The 17,875-nt window shown below is 38.1% G+C and overlaps 1 protein-coding gene across 1 annotated transcript in view; it reads right to left on the bottom strand.

Moving 5' to 3' along the window:
* Window positions 1-17,875, bottom strand: part of SLC2A13 (solute carrier family 2 member 13) — a 137,860-nt gene that overhangs the window by 72,588 nt on the left and 47,397 nt on the right. The window contains exon 4 of the mRNA XM_042815869.1: window positions 3,140-3,248. Coding sequence (XP_042671803.1) covers window positions 3,140-3,248 — 109 coding nt within the window. The remainder of the gene's footprint in view (window positions 1-3,139; window positions 3,249-17,875) is intronic.

Here is a 17,875-nt window from a genome sequence, read left to right as displayed (position 1 = left end):
AAGACCTTTCTCCTGCAGCATACAAGGAGGACATTCAGCAGCACCAGTAAGTTACAGTAAACAACAACCATCAAAACATTTTTTTTACAAGCAATGGGTTTTGGTAACTGAGTTTGCCAAAACAGTGAAACCCTACAACCTCCATTTTCCTGCTGCTACAAAACAGAAATCCCAGAATGACAGAACCAAATGTTAGGGAGAGAAACGTACTCTTTAAAAAATTAATACAATCTGACAGTTCCACAAGGTACCATTTAATTACTGCATTAAAAAGCAATCATCAGACTCTATGCAAGCAAACCATTAATAGACAGATGCTTACTTGTATTTGAAAAATATCCTTTCATAGGAGAATGTTTATCTTGCATACTTGATAAATAAAAACTTTCTTATACAATATTGTTAAAAAATACTAGATATTGCAAGTGGTTTACAAGTCAGGCATTTAACAACAGTGCCTTCACGTGTTTATTTTAGGCATTTTCTTGTTTTAAAGTCAGGATTCAGAAATGTTTTATTGCAATTCTGTCCACCTACACATCCAAAAGCAAATTAGGTCAATTCTAAACTATTTGCAAAACCTCCTACAGATGAAGTAGTTTGAGATTTTAAAACATGTAAAGGCTGAAATAAGCAGAGTCAACCTAGCAGAGTCACAAACCTTGTAAACTGTCAGGTTTTGGAACTGGCCTAGGAATACATCCCCAAAGCAGCAAGAAACAGCATGCGAAAAAGACTGCCCTTGGCCAAAGGCTGCATCCATATAAACTATACTAATTGTTAAATAATGTTTATTATATCAAGTTCTCTGATTGCTTCTAAATTTATTTCTACTTTTGAAATCCATAACATCTAACATCCCATGGCAATGAGGTCCATCCTGTAACTGTGTTGTATGAAAAGAATGTTTCCTTGTGTTTATTTTACTGTTAGGTAAGAACCAGAAGTCAACAAAACTGATATAAGAATTAATTACCAACCATAACCTTCCCAATTTTTGCACAGCATTAATAATTTTATATGTGTAGTTCTTTTATATGTGTATATGTGCATTTCTTCTCAACTTAGTTCTTTTCCCAGTTGCAGAGTTCTGACTACCGTGTTCAAATACAGGTGTCAATCTCCCCATACACAACCTGGTTTATCCATATTTAAAAAAAAACCGATATCTACAGCTGTTTGAACTATTACAGACTGATCATGAATATCATTGTTGTTTATATACTGAATTATATTCAGCTTCAAGATCTCGAGACAATTCTCGCCAGCAAGCGTTGCTGCAAAGTATTGTAAAATTAACACTTGTGCCACTTCCCTTGTCATTTTGTGTTATTTTCCCACAACAGTTCATTTTCACAGATTTGGGATATTAACCTTCTGAATAGTGTGTAAGTACAAGCTGGTTTTTTGCTGTTTAACCTCCTTCATAAAGTTAAAAATGTCAAACAGCAAAGATCTCCAAGTAGATTCCTGTAGGATTCTACACAGGACTTTCCTCCACTGTGACATTTTCTTCTTATTCTTTGTTTCTTATCTAAAAAGTTATTAACCCAGGAGGATTATTTTCTTACTTTTGTGATCATGTGACTTCTTGAAGAAACTGGCTGCCATGGATGTGTGGTTGGATCGTATGGCACAGTCCTCACATGCCCACCAATTCTCCTACCCATCAGACTTCAAGCTATAGAATGCATCCAACAATCACATTGGTTCTTCTTCATTATCTTACCTTCCCTGTGTATATGTTTTTCATATTCATAAACACATCTCCTCCTTTGATTCCGTGACAGTTTTAATTTTGGTATGGTGAGAAATAAAACTTCCTGGACTGGAGCTTCAGACAGAGAAAGTTACGTTTCCAAATTCTGTTATTATGCATTTGAAATAGTCCAGACCTATTGAGCACACCCTGATTAGATCTAGACAATTCATTATTGATTTTAATCTGCTTTTTCTAACACTACAGTTTGCAACAGAACACGTGAGGCATCTTAAGTAAGTTCTAATGTGGGAATTTTCATATTTCCTCCATAATCAACACAGATGCAACAAGGGTCTTTAAGATTTATCTCCTGCTACTGTTCTCATGCCCTGACCCATACTGGACCTAAAGACCCTGTTATGTTGCTTCCTCTGCTGTGCCTGAAGATTTCTTCAGAGCTCCTTCTGTGCCTTCTGATTTTTACAGATAACTTAGCAGTTGTGCATTCTCTTCTTTCTCACCCTGGGTTACAATTTCCACTTTATAATGTCACTCTTTATAAAGTCTATTTTGGACTTCCCTTCTTCACAGCTTAACAATACTATTTGTTTTTTTTTTTCCCTTATAATAGATGGTAGATATTTAATATTTAATACAGAGGCTTTCAATACACTAAAAGCTTTATTATTTAAGCTCTTCCTTTTAACTATTTCTTAACCAGCTTCCTCATTCAGACATAATCTCTCCATAAAATGTTACTGCAATGTATTTTAGAATTCCTCTTAAGTAACAGAGAAATCATGATTGTTATGGCTACTCTTGAAGGGAAGCTCGGCTGTAATTTCATCTTAAAGTAGGTCTTGTGCAATGTACATTTATCATGAGCTACTCCTCACGTGAGCTGACAGTTTATCAGGAAACACAATATATTCTTTTTCATCTCTGCATCTGCTGAGTCTTTGTACACGTAATAGAACATATGATAAGGCAAATGTTTCTTCCCTTAACATCTTACCTTCTGTAGCACTTCACAGTAATTTTCCATTCTGTTTGCATGGTCAACAGTCTCATACTCACAGCATTTTGATTTATTTGCACACAAATGCAAGTCATAAGAGTACCTTCTTATCTATGCTTGCATAGCTTGGACTGTAAACCCCAGCATATACTAATGTCTCTCTCAGAGTAGTTTGCAATGTCATGTCTATATAAACATTTACCCTTATACTAATGTCTTGCATCACTTTGCTGAGATGCCAAATATATCAATATACAGATTTAGAACCAGCATTCCAGCTCTCACACTCAATTTCTCATATTTCAGATTTTCTCCAGAAGGCCATCTACAACTGGTCCAATTTTTCTCCCTTTTTTTTTTCCTTTTTTTTTTTTTTTTTTAATATATTTTTAAAAGAGAAGCAAGCAGCAGATACATACATGACGGTGTTAATCCCTGACAGTTGTTGAAACATCTGCAGACCACAACCCACAATTAAGGCTCTTCGAGTTGGAGGGTATGTTAGCATTCTGCAGATCACAGGTCCAGCTTAAAAATAAAAAATAAAAAAAAAAGAATACGTAACAGTTCTTAAGTGATCTCTACAAAACAATGTTCCCAGGCACAACAGGTCTTGCACCTTAGTTTCACACAAGCTTGGCCTATTTCAATTATTTTTGAACCACTTGATCAGTTCAGTTCTACTTTTCCATACTGTACTACAAATACGATTGTCATGAAGCACCAGGCAAAAACATGAAACAATTTTTGGATGCAGGGCACAGTTCTATGGATGGCAGATGTACGGTTCCCCTATACCATACAACAGACTGCACATCTGCTGAAACTGAATGTACACACACTTATCACAAAATATCTTATTTGTTTCTTTTCTTAAAGCTCCCAATGTTTTTGTAAGGTTACTTCAAAAATGCCATTATGCACTTCTCAGAGCTGCTGGATCTTCCAGATGGAAACGTTCTCCCAGTTCCCACCAATGTTCTCTCAATTTCCATCAAATTACTGCAGGTTTTAAAGGTGTGGGAGAGATCTGTGTGGCACAGTTCTAAGGCCAGCAAAGGGAGCATAAATTAATTAAACCTTTTCCATACGCTTGGCAGCTGGTTTATGCTCAAAAAGCAGACAATACTTTCACACTGAAGAGAAAGCCAAACATTCCTGGCAAACAAAGTTTTCTTCTCTGTATCTCAGAGAACTTTAAAGGGTCCTAAAAACATTTCATACAGAAAATGATATGAAATCTAGCAAAAATATAAATTGTTTTACTCCATTATTTACTTGATTTTATTTCTGCACACAGTATTGTTTGGGCCAGAATAAACTCTAGTGAAATATTCTAGGTGTTACACATTTTATCACACCTGATGTATCTCTCAGAACAACTCATATAGATGACATTATATGTAAGTCATAACAGTTGCCATAAAAACAAAAAAATTAAAAAGAACAAAAAACCACAGTAATGCAAGTCATAGCTGGTGGAGAAAAGAATCTTTACTTTATGGCTATAGTTTCACATTTTCATCAACACCCCCCCCCGTACAGGAAGTATTACATGCACTGATTCAAAACCAAAAGCTGTACAGGTCTGTTAGCGAAGAACAATTTGTATACATAGCTACTTGCCTGAGGAAGAGTTATTTTCATGAAAGAAAAAAAAAAAAAGGATTTCTGCCACCACTTAGCTTTGCTTCTTTGTCATTAACAGCAAAATCTAGCACGACATTTTTTCCAGCTGGTGTCCAGGTAATCTTGCATGCAGACAGGACACAGCTGTACCTATTCTGCCACAAGGCCACAACACAACCTTCAATACATCTCTAAATAAGTCACTGATAAACAGAACCAGAGTTAAGGTAAGATATTCTCAAGCAGGATGTGTGGCACCAAAGGACTGAGTAGCCCAAGTGAGATTTCCTTGGCAGAGGGACAAGAAGAAGCAGTACTGCTGCTAGCTAGCAACTCTCCTCAGCTCCAGAACACTCGCGGACTCCAAGTCAAATGGAAAACACTACTATCTCAAACTTAATTCACCACCTCAAGTCTTCATGCTCTGCATCCCACATGAGCAGGAAGGCTTTGGGCTTAAAAGGCTTTGTCCACAACAGATTCTGCAGCATCCTTTATGAACCCACCGTGCCGAATGCCTATGAGCATTTGCTCCATAAAATGTCTACAAAGTTCTCAATCAAGCTCAAGTCTTGAATTTTGAATCAACAGCAATGCTCACTGTAGCAGAAAAGGAGGCAAGAGTGCCATACAGAACTAATGCAAAGATTTTAACAATTTTTGATCCATCTGATATTTGTTGGAAGTTACATAAAACCCTATTCATAACAAAGCATCATACAAAACAATTGAAGACATTAAAATGAACAGCTCAAAATTAAAGCAGCTGTTCCCAGACAATGGTTTGCAACTCAGAGGGATTCATGAACTCTCAGCAAAACTTAATTGCAAAAATCGGATTGTGTGCCTGCAGTTTGTGTGCCTGCAGATTGTATCCCTGCAAAAAGTCCAGGGCCACATATTAATGTCTGCCTTGACCTTTTCTGTCAGCTAAATTCAGTAAGCACTGATTTTTTTTCATATTTCATGATGCTAATGATAATACTGTTTATACTGGAGACTTAAAAGCTTCACTACAAATCTGCATCATAGCAATGGCATAAATTAATAGGCATACACAAAATTCAAGGATTTTCTTTCATAAAATTCACAGCCTTCAGATTTACAAGCCAATAAACTGACTGATAGACATAAAAGAAATTGTTATCTCTGCACTAAAGAAGCTTTATAAACTCAGCTAAAAACCCAAACGACTTTCGACGTCTGTTTTTAAAAACAGAAAGAGCTTTATTTTTTTTTCTTAAAATTATCTACCCTTATACTATTTTTGTGTTTCCCTGTCTTCAGCCCTGCTACTCATTTTTTGTTGTGCTTATATACTACAAACACCTTAAAACTGCGCAACTGCAGGCAAATAAATCATAATTGGCCACAGCAGAAAATGGTTCTAAACTGAAGGATGAAAAAAAAAACCTGAACGTATTTTTACACTGAAAATACAACTTCAGGAAGCTAAAACTGTAGTTCAGTAGTTTGATAACTGCTACATTTCTTCATATTTATTCCTATGGAGGAAAATCGCACAAAACAACAAAATCAAGGGAAACAGATGATGCAAAGGATGCACCACAAAAAATAAAATTTAACATTTGGCAAATTTTGCAGTGGAAAAAATAGATGTTTGACTCCATAATACTTCTCCCTTCCTGCTCTTGCTTTATCATTCCTGCACTTGAACTTGAGATATCACTGAGATGTTTGTTTTTCTTCTACTAGCCATGAATAAAAATGAAGTAAAAAAGATGAGACCCACTAATGTCATCATTAATTTAATGAGACTAGATTTGCTCAATTTTTTTTTAATGCCGTGGCTTAGATAATTACTTTAGCTGAAGTAAATTTCCTTAATGCATATGTTTACCAATGTTCACAATACGCTTTAGTAAAGGGCAGCCAAAGTGGTTCTAGCCAAAGTGCAAAATGGCAGGAATAGATAAAGAGCAATGGGAAAAAGGACACTAGGATAAGGATACAGAAGGTGACGTTGCACAAAGGATTGCTGTGCTCTGATCAGCTTTTTCTGAGCTTGGTCTAACTATTATACCTAACCAGATATTTACCTGATAAGCAAAAGGGAAAAAACAGCACAATTTGGGAGTTTGGCCTTGTGCTCAAAAAAAAAAAAAAAAAAAAAAAAAGAAAACAAATGTGCTGTGCCAAAGCCATTTACAGGTTTAAATATCCATTTGTCAAGTAACCAAGGTGACAGCTTGTGGCAACAGCTTAAGATGACATAGGGTTGCTGCCACATTTTGTGTTCTTACTGTAGAAGACTGTTCCTGCAAAAGCAAGCTTACCAAGCAAGAAGAGTTACCCATCAGTACAGCATCACTTCAGCTCACTCTACAGATAAGCTTTACAAAGCTGCTCTTATCCTAAGTCAATGCCTTCTCTTCCATCCAGACACAGCTTCCCAGAGCTGCCCTAGCGTCATGAGTGGCACAAGGAAGGATGTCAGGCTGGTGATCTGGATGGCGGAAGGCTGACATGGGAACCACTCCTCTCATTTGGCTTTCCTTACAGCAAGGCAACTTCCAGCCCAGCATCTTCTGCATCGTCTGGAGAAAGTGACTCCACCTAAATCAGCGCTCACTGAGGTTTTCTGCACAGGACTGATATTCTAAAGCAAGCATTTTCTTTCCCAGTCTGATATACACTATTTTCTGAGAGCATCAACTTCATTCATTTTTCCTTTTTTATTTACCAAATAAAAAAATACCAGAAGTAGTTTTGAGATTAAAACTGGAGTATTTATCCTGGAAAAATACAAAACCATTACACCTGTATACCAAGCTCTTCCCCACATTTTTATGATCCTACCACTAACTCCAGAAGAATAACTTGCAGCACTAGAGGAAACTCCTCACCTCAGAGTTCTCTATTTTTTGGAGATAGCTCAAAAGGATGCTTGAACCTTTTCCTTTTTTTCTTTTTTATGTCAGTCAACCATTGAACAAGACAAGAAAATTCTGCTAGCTTGCATCTGAGTCTATATTTGATATTCCAAAGCAAATACATCCAGCTGTATAGCAAGACAATTTGCTCTAGCAGAAAACAGTAGCTTAGACACAGTCTTTTCAGTTTCAGAGATTTAAGGAAATACAAGGAGTTTTTCCATGCCTACTCAAACAGAAAGAGGTTTTTTTTTTTCTCAGGAAATACAGATTTCAAATAAACTGTCTCTTCAAATGATCTTTTTAATCCATACAGAATTATTCAGAATAAAGACTTTTTTTTTCTCATGTTGTTTTGACAAGAAAGTAGGGTTGGTCTTCCGGGAATCATGAAAACAAAACAACTTTCTTCTTTCTGTAAAAAGGAAAAGAATACCATCTTTCCCTTAGTACCACATTCTTTGATTCAGAGCTTTGGTGATGGAAAATCTATGTGACTGAGTACTTGCACAAAGAAAGCAGCAGTTAAGAATGCCTTTGAATAGGACAAGCAGTGGCATGTGGGGAAGCAAAACAAAAAAAGGAGTGTGTTTTGGCTCTGTATGACACGTTTTGTACAGAAACGAGAAGCCATGGTAATGAATTCCTTTCAAACTGGAGACACTACAGCAAAGCAGGATACAGAGATCAGCAGCAATTCACATGATGCCACGATGACTGAAGAGAGACAATGACTGAGGAGCTGGACCACTGCCTGCCAAAACCTGAGCAGGGCGAGGGGCTGGGGAGGTTTGCCTGCTTCTTCAGTGGGAGAATGGCTTGAGACAGAGGAAAATCAGGACCTCGTTGTGCTTTCTCCTGGCACAGTAACTGCCTTGGAAACAAAGTAGGATGTGTTAAGGCTGACTTTAGCATACCCTCAGCCTGCAGTGTGGTTTGAAGCAAAAGGCTCCTTCTTTTCACCCTCCTCATCACCTAACTAATGGCAGTGCAGAGCGTTTATCAGTTCGGAACTGGAAAGCTTTTTTTTTTTTCTTTTAAGTTGAGGAATGACACTTAAAAGGAAATTGCAGTCAGGGAAATGTCAAGATTTATTTATTTATTTGCTGAAAAGAGCATCAAAAAAGCTGATGACTCAAGTTCCTTCCAACCTAATCAGTAACCTAACTCTCAAGCTGATCCTTCCAGCTGTTACCCTATTAACACTCACGCAGATATTGCATTCTGTTTCCTGAAGAGAGCACTTCAAGCCTTACACCTTCTGCACATTTTTCTGCTAAGATGTTAGTTTAGAATGTGGTTGCATTTGTTTTGTTTTCTTCTGCCTTACCCTCTACCCCCATTTCCAAATGAACTATCCCTGTTCCTGCCCCAAGCTGCTGCTTTTAAAGGTGAAAACCATGAAGAAATGAACATTATTAGAATTAGTGTAAAGAAAAAGAAAATGGAGCTCAGTGAAAATCTCAGTGGGAACTTTTGGCTACAGTCTGTTGCATGCTCACTCCTTTGTTTACTTTATTAATAGCACATTTAGTTTAGACCACCCATGGGGCCTGAATAACTCCTGTTGTTTTTTTTTCTTTTTATATTTATAACATTAGCATAAGTTGTTCATTTTAAAAAGAACACGTGCCATTTTTTTTGCTTCTGCATGTTACATCTCAGTCGAGTAGCAAACCCAACCCAACCACCTGCTTTAGCACTGTCACTGACTACTGGAAAATTGCAATTAAAGACATACAGAACAGATAACAATCTCCTGGGCTAAGGTCTTAAGAAGTGTTTCTCTCATGAGAATTGAAGATTATGAAAAGCTGATGGTAATGACAGTTTTCAGATCCTCCGATTTCTGGAGGATTCACATACAGCCTCTGTGAATTTGTGTGTGTGAGCCACTCTGGAATTTCAGACATAATAAAGTACTTCACAATGAAGTATGATTCTTGGCAATCTTGCATCTGATATAATCATCATCACCTATGCAAAAGCAGAATGGAAGCAGTTCACTTCTACTTGCACAAAGAAGAAAGCCTATGGAGAATCAGATAAGGAACCTCCTCTCATTTGTTTCATAAATGCTGTCAGGGGTAGCAACAAATTGCATCCAGCAGGGTGCACAGAATGTTCTTAACGTATCTTCACAGAAAAGTCTCATTGGCTTCCAAGAACTAACAAGAAATTGCCTTCTGCACAAACTTCGGAGAGTTTCTCAACAGTAACTCTTGCTAAGGTCAGTAAGACAAAAGTAGCTGTATTTATGTGAAACTGTTTGTACAGCTGCAGTATTTTTTGCCCGCTGATTAACAGGAGAACACACTGTGGGTCTGGCTTTTGTTTTTAAAAGTAATTTCAAAACCTGACAAGCAGATATCCTGTATCATCAGCTGCAACTGAATCACTGAGCAAAGGTATACAGAACATAAAAAACACTCTATAATACTACACGGAACAGCAGGCAAAAGGCAGCTTGTCACGTCAAGACTCTGGTTTTAGGAAAAATAGAATTAATATTACATAACAGACAGTTCAAAGTCCCTCAGGTACTATGGATTACATGAAATTTGAAAGCTGCTTAGCTTGAACTGAGTTGAAACCCCTCTGATCATTTTCAGCATAATGATGATAGAATGGCGTTGCCTAAATATGTTTATATGGAGTTTCCTTATACATACAAAGTATTTTAAGCAGTGGTTCTTTAAAAAGTTATTGAAAACCCAGTGGAGTGTTAAGATTACAGCTAATATCTCTTTCCATGTCAGGCATGGTTTTTCCTTCAAAAAAAAATCATATATATAAAAAATCAGTCTAAATTTAGTAAATTAACTGTTTTATTAATGTGCTACATGTGATAAAAACATGTAGGACAAAGACCTCTTCACTGCCCCTGTAAAACTCACAGATCTTACAGTTAGAAAGGAAGATCATCAAGATTTTATTAAATCATTCAGGAGCCTGAGGCCCATTTTTCAAAAGAATACAGGGATTCTGAGATTTCCTTATGAATTTCAGCAACTGGTTCTTTATGCTGATTTTAGATTCTCGGCGAATTAGCTCATCAGCTGAAATAAAGGATAATGCACAAATGACAAACATCACTCAGAAAACACTAACAGATTTTTTCTCATTTTCTAAGATAGATAAAAGCTGGTATTTATGATTCATCTCAGTTTTCTCTTCCACTCCCATATTGATTTGTTTTAGAACGTCAAGTTGAAAGTTCAAGCTTGGGACAGATGTCATCTTTTTAAACAGTGCTTCTTGTACTTACAGCTTGTCCCAATATAAGAAAGTTTTTACACAAGTAAAACAGATCTATTAAGAGTGGATGAAATGCACATCAGAACTGCTATTTCACACACTTAAGTGAAGGGTCATCTCTCAGACATCTGCAGTGATCTGAGCCATTACAGTTTCCAGAGATGTGTCTTTTGTGATAGACACTAACAAAAATGCTAAAATACCAATTCTAAATGCTACAAGAGTGCTATTTTCTCAGAATAAAAAGAGAAGGGAGCAATAGGATTGGTTAGAGCACCTTGTGCCCAGAGGGTTCCCATCACAAGGAAGGGTGCACACCCTCTCGGGATCACCCGCTCCAGGATGAGCATTATATATCACTGTGGTAAAGGAAACAGTTTATCACAGAATAATGCCTAGTAACATTCTCCAAACAAGAACAAGGCACCAAGAAAGCTACTGCACATCAAGAGACCAATGTGAGGTTTCAGTTAGTGCTTACAGCACCAACTCCCCAAAGCTATGTTACTGTACCTAAACATCCATGACTGCAACTTGTCTCAAGAACATCCCAGCTGTCCTTAAAGATGCTGCATGGAAACGTGCTACACTCAGCTTCTTCCTAATTTCATTTGTTAGTGCTCATTTTTTTCAAATACAAAAGATCAAGGACAGAAATAGAACTAGCAGTAATAGCACCACCAGGACACACATAGCAAAATCAATACAAATATAAAATATAGAGAAAACCCACGCAGTCTAGTTCTTGCACATGAAAAGTGCTATTAGAACACACTATTCAAATACTTTGATCTGCTAAAGTTCTAGACCAAATCTAGAAGAATTAAGAAGTAGCTGCACTGGTGCGGGCTCACCTCAAGCACTGGGTGCAGTTTTGGGCACCACAGTACAAAAAGAACATAAATCAGACAATCATGGAGGAATGTGGGCAGTGGAGGTAAGAATCTGACAACAGTGCTTGGGGGAAAATATAAAATTAAATAAGCGTCAGACATAATAGAAAACCTACTTCACAACACAGAGATGATATCAGCTTTGCTGAGCTCACAATCCCACTATGTCTTTGGGTAATCAGAGAAGCAGTAAAACACTTCCATTTTGGAGACCATTAGGGCACTATGCGTGAGACAACGGTCAGTTTTCATGGACACGCTGATAGAGAAGGAAAAACCAAAGCATGACTGTAGTTGGAAGTTCCATAAGCATTTTGCAAAGTGCAATTACCAGCCTATGAATGCATTAAGGAATCGTCATTCAAGCACCTAACACTCATCAGAAGGGAATGGTGTATGTTTGAGACCAAATACAGTAAATGCCAAGACAGGTAGCATGTCTATCTGTGCAAGCTGCAAGGCTTGGGGTGAAAAGTTTGGCCATGGCATGACAGCTTTGAGATAAAATTATCGCCATAAAGAAAAGTAATTTCCTGAAGAAGATAAAATACCACAAAGCCCTTCCCTCCTCAGAGAAGTGCAAACTTTGACTGGCAGAGGAGACTACATGCAACCCTACCACCTCCAGTTATCTATAAAAGTTAACAATATGCCTGTGCATGGTTATACAACATGCTCTCATTTATAAAGAAAATGAATTCCGTGAGGCAGCTCATGGTTTAAGAAGCAGCGTGACCGTATGCATCTGGGCAGCCTATGGAATGCAGTAGACTGGGGCCACCAGGCTGAAGCAGTTTGACGTTGAGGTCTCTCAATGTGCACAACAAATGATTGAAGGTTTTGTGTCAGCCTGGATTTAGTCAGTCCTTGAGGCAGAGTACTATCACAGCTAGGCTGTTAGAAGCCACTGTGTGAGAGAGGCCAGTGGTTTCAACCTTCACACCTCCATGAGGGTCACAGAACATTGAGGGCATCCCTGGAGCAGACCTCTGGTTTTGTTTCCACTGAAGGCATTTCTTTTTTCCATGGGCACTAATGCTCCTGGGTGATCTGAACAAACACTATGTGGAGCAATGGCAGGAGATGAGCAGAGACTCACTGCAGAACTACACTGCTGTTCCAGCCAAAATGCAAACGCAGATGCAGCCAGTGCATCTTTTAGTAGTTGACAGCAACTGGAATGGTTCTACATAAAACAAGGGAAAAAGCAATAATAATAAGCTGTTCTTCCAAACTGTTAAGTTTTATTACAAATTAATTTTGAAGTATAGGACAAAATTAACTCCATATTTAGTAATGCTAGCTCAGTGAAATACATTATGCTGCATGTCTATATGGGCTTGAGACTTCTTCCTTTTTCCTTACTCTCCCATTACTAGTTTTGCAAGGTCAACTTAAAACCTGGCAGTCAACCAAGTTCTTTGTCCGTTATCGTTAATAGCCTTTGGCAAGAAACAAAAGGTGTTTTTTTCCAGCGGTGTTTTTTTTGTTGTTGTTTTGTTTTTACAATGGAATTCCAAAGTTTTACTGCCTCCAGTATGGCTGTATATCTTTTTACTACACAAGCTAAGTACTAATAGAAAATGTGTGTGCTGGTGTTGCAGGGGCTCAGTAAAGACAGGCTCTGACAGATGGTCGTGTCCTAAGTCCTCTGCTTGCCTAACTTGATTTTCAGGATAACCAAAAGGAAGAGTATATGGGATTTTAAAGTAAATCTGTCAACAGGGATATGGAAAGCTTTAATAAGCAGGTTTTTATTTTATGTTGTACATCACATACTAATTGCTCCTGACGTTCTGCTTTTCAACAATGCCACTTCCTTGGACAGACCCTTTGGTCACAAGGGGAGCCCACAGGAAAGGATCTCTGTGATCTGTGGGAGAAGACAGCACACTTTTCCATTCTTTTTAATGTGGAACCTAACTTTGCAGTGTTAAGAAAAAATCCTAAGACTTATAAAGAAGCTGAGCAAGAGGCAAGAGGAAGTTGGGAAGAAGGAAAGCAGAAAGCTGGGGTTGTGATTCTAGGTAAAAGAAAAAAAACACACAGCTTCTCAAAGAGGCAGTTTTAAAGAAAGCTATTTACTGCCATCTACAGATGTGGGGGTTAGGAGAAAAAAACTTGCTTGTGCCCCAGAAATGCAACAGACCTCTCCCCTACCCTGAAAACACATCAGGGCACAGCCAACAGGCACTCTGGGGGGCCCAGCAAGCCTCTAAAGAAACACCACGAACTTCTATCAAAAAATAGACACAGTCCCTACAGAAGGAGCTGGGGGGAAGTGGCTTGGCAGAAAACAGACCCAGAGGCATGAATCCACACACACCCCAGCTAAGGGATCAGCACTTGCTGCCCTAACAAAAGAAGTGATTCATCAGGCAGTCACTCTGTAAACCAACCCATGAGCCTAAGGGCTAAGCCTAAGAAGAAATTAAAGCAATGTCACCTTATTCTGCTACAATACAGGAATTATGATTTTAAACTCTGGCCTCCTGCAGTAAAGGACAGCAACTCAATCCTGTGATGGAGAAGAGCAGTATTTTGCTTTAGAAGTCACATCTTGACAGATAGCATTGCCATGGCATTGATTTGAAATGGGAAGCTTTCCTACTCTCAGTGGACAAAAGCAGTGATCAGAAATGTCACCTACGTGACACGCATGCATCTTCCCAGGCTTTGGGTGGGGAGAAGCTCTCAAAAGCAGCTGATGTGACACGACAACAGCAAAAACACACAGTGCCTTGTAGGAAAGTGACATCAATATTCAAGTAACCATTCCAGATCAGCAGCATACAAAATGTACACCAAAGGGCCCCTTTCTCTGCACAAGGTGACACTCAACCTTCCACAAAGCTCTACGACACCGATCATGGAGCTCAGTTTGTTACCCGATTTCATACTTTAAGTTGGTAACTTAGACCTCCCAGCGACATCCCATCAGAAGAGCCAACTGGAAACAGTGCACACACTGTAATTTCTTACATCTGGATCTCCAACATCTCTCTTTATTTTACAAGCTTGGAAAGAAATATTTTAAGAGATAATAAACTCATTAATCTGGCACTGATATGAAAAGCAAAAGCTGTCGCTATTTGGTATCAGACAGAAGGAAAGTCTCAAAGACTTGTAGATACCAAAGAGCAGAAGAAAACAAATGAGTTACAGCATGACAACTACTTTTCAGTTAATAAAAGTAGAACAGATGTTTATTTAATTTTTGCTTGTTCATGCTTTTCTTGAGAACAACGATGTAACTGGTTTGAAATCAGAATAAAAGCGAATCATGCAAGACTTTTCAGAATCAACTTCATAAGTATTTCAACTGCACCTTAAAGTGCACTTCATGCTGTACATATAAAGCAGAAGAAAAAGTCCAAAGAACACGTTTTAAAACAACCCTTCCTATATTCACTGGGCACACTCAGTTTCAAGAATTGGAAAAAAGTAAATTCCCCCTGGAAATCTATACAGATGCACATCCTCAAGGGAAACAAGACAAAACAAAAAAACAGAAAATCAATAATGACCACCATCCTCTTGGGACACAACCCTCTGGCTGTGACCATCCATAATTCTTTAGCCACATAATAGTCCAAATGTCAGATCTATATTTTTCTAATTTAGATAAGGATGTGGTACAGGACCAAGTCTAAGGCCTTGCACAAGTCCAGATCTAACAAGAAAGTACTTCCTCTTTCTTTCTCATGGGTCTTTTTCCCAGACTGGTTGTTCCCATCAATATTTGAGATTCTCAGAATTACTGGGGAAGTTTCTGCTGTGGCTTTACTATCCCAGCTTTGTTTTTCATCTCAGTGTGGTGATCTTCAGTGCATGTACAAAGCATCCAAATGGATTCTTTGGAAAGTACACGAGCTCCATGTGGGATACTGCTGAGAGGCACCACTGTGTTACACTCAAATGCACTACATTCATGGAAACTACTGAAAATGCCACCCGGTGGAATAACAGCATCACAAAGTACAAAATAGCTGCCCTAACCCTAGAGACAGCTGCTGCTTCTTGCTATATTATAGGCAAAGTTTAGGATATTTTCTCCCATGGACTAGCTCACAAGACATTGCATCTTTCTGGATGTGACAACTTTAGTAAACTGGCTATAAAAGAAAAGAAAATTCATTTAAAGCTAGCTGACAAGACAGATACAGACCAAAAGTAAACATGGCCAAAATTTCAATCTTGATTTCCCTCAAGTACTGCAAAACCTGCAGCTGTGAGCAGCAAGTCTCTGTTCAATTTTTCCTAAGTATTCCTGGTGGATACCAATTCATTAGCCATTGCTATTGAAACAGCATTATAATAGAAAAAACAAGAAGCATCTATCCCCATGTGGTATTATAAGAATTAGGGAAATCAAAAGACAATAGCAGATCTCAAGAAGTAATAAAAACAGGTTAAGAAAATGAAGAAAATAACAACCAACAAAAAGCTTCAGGAGAACAAGCATTGCTCAGAGCTCATTTTTCAGGAGGTCCATACTTCAAAAAAAATCCTCAGGGATCAATTTGTGACTGCTGCTTGGACTAGAAAGCTCTAGCTCATACAGATGGATGTTTCACCTTTGAATCAGGCAAGATGTAATGCATGTGGATTGTCTGTCCACATCTGTCTTTGGGGATGCACTGCCCCGGTTTGCCACCCGGTTCCATTTTTTTGGGTGATATTTTCCAAGGTTTTTGTTTGTGTTGCTTAGCATCAATTTTTAAAGAGACTGTGAGAGGATCACTGTGCCTGCACACAGCAGCTCAGCTTGCACAAGGGCACAGGAACAAGTTCAGGTGATGGTGTTGTGTTTCTAAAAAGCTCAGGAGAAAAAGCAAGACACCACTCCAAGCTTGCTGAGAGCACCAGTCAAGAAGAATTTCTATAACAGTTCTGTTCTACAGCATCATCGCTGCTTTGCACCTTCAAAATCAAGGCAAATCCCTTGCTTGTTCTCTCTCTGCAAAGGAGTAATAGTTGAACTTCATTACATTAAGGAGTTGAAAACAGTTAGAAATCAAGAGGTGCATACTTTCAATGTATGGACATTTCCTAATTCAGGTTGAAAACCTGGGAAGCAAGAACTGTCTTTTCTGTAAAAAGCTAAAGAATTTCATCAATAAAAAGTAGTCAAATTCTAAAAAGTTCAGTTCAGAAAACTGAATTAGTTTTCTGTAAACTTTCAGAACACTTAGTTCTTGTCATAAAAACAACAACAAATAAAGCCAAAACCAAAAAAGCCCACACACAAAGCCCACACATCTAAATACGTAGGAACATCTGATGAAAAGCTAAAAGAAAACTCAGATTAAAACAAAAAGCAACAGAATTAAAATCATCATTTATATGTCACTCTATAGTTAATCTATGGTTAAAGTTTAACTATGCACACCATAATAAAATTGTGCATGGGGAGACCAATTTCACGGACAGTAAACCTGAAACGATCAGAAACTGGAAGAGTGCTTGGTACTTGATAAAACATCATACATGTTCATGCTCTTCTACTGCTCCCTAGACATTTTCTGTTTGCTGTTGTTGAATCATGATTGGGTTCACGGTACTACGTGAATAAACAAGCCAGTAGATCTACAGACAATTTAATTATTTCATTCCCACCAGTGTGTGAATGCTTCTCTTTGCTTATGTGTGCTCTTCTAATATTACTGCTGAATGTTCTTTTGGTATTACCAACACTCGTATTTTGGTAATTAAAAAGATTGTGCAACCATCTGTCTGCAGTCACTTGGGTCCGTACATACCTTTAGCAAATGAGACAAGAATAATCCTCTAGCAGAAGGTTTATTATCACTAGAAGATGCCAAGTAACAAACTGAACAGTAAATGGCAGAAGCACATTTCACAAGTGGTGGATGCAGTATGGGAACTATACTGTGCCTCAGAAAGGTGCAGCAGTAAAAGAACTTGATGCCTTGGGTCTATTCTCAGCTCTACCAGAAATTCCATCAGCCACCTCAACCATTTATTCTGAGCAACAGTGGGGTGATCTTGACAGAATCCTCATAGTGGGAGAGCTATGCAAGGAACAGAAGAACTGAAGCCTTTATTTCCAGAACATTTAGTGTGCCCTTGCCCCAAATACTTCAAATGGAGGAAAGGAGTAGAAAGTAGTTTGCTTGAGCTTTTGTTGAGTTTAGTTCCATGCTGTGCTTCCCAACAGTGAAGAACACATCGCAATTTTTACAGGTCAACAATGGATGGAATTTTTGTTTACTTGTGTTGTTAGGTTTTTTTTCTGCTTGTTGTGTTGTTTTGTTTAAAAAAATATAAAGAAAAGCAAAATTTTCTTATTCCCACGCTCACCACTAACCTGAAATTACAAGCTGTTTTACCAAGCACACAAGATGTTTGCTGATATGTAACCACAGGAGTAGTTCAGATACTGCAGTAATAGATGGCTCTGAACATTTTTACTAAGGAATATAACAAACATACGCAACTTACACAAGCTATTTCTGAA

This window comes from Centrocercus urophasianus, unplaced genomic scaffold (assembly GCF_019232065.1).
Source record: "Centrocercus urophasianus isolate 14NV4802_14NV808 unplaced genomic scaffold, USGS_Curo_1.0 seq_15, whole genome shotgun sequence".
NCBI lineage: Eukaryota > Metazoa > Chordata > Aves > Galliformes > Phasianidae > Centrocercus > Centrocercus urophasianus.
This window is presented reverse-complemented; position numbering and strand designations above follow the sequence as displayed.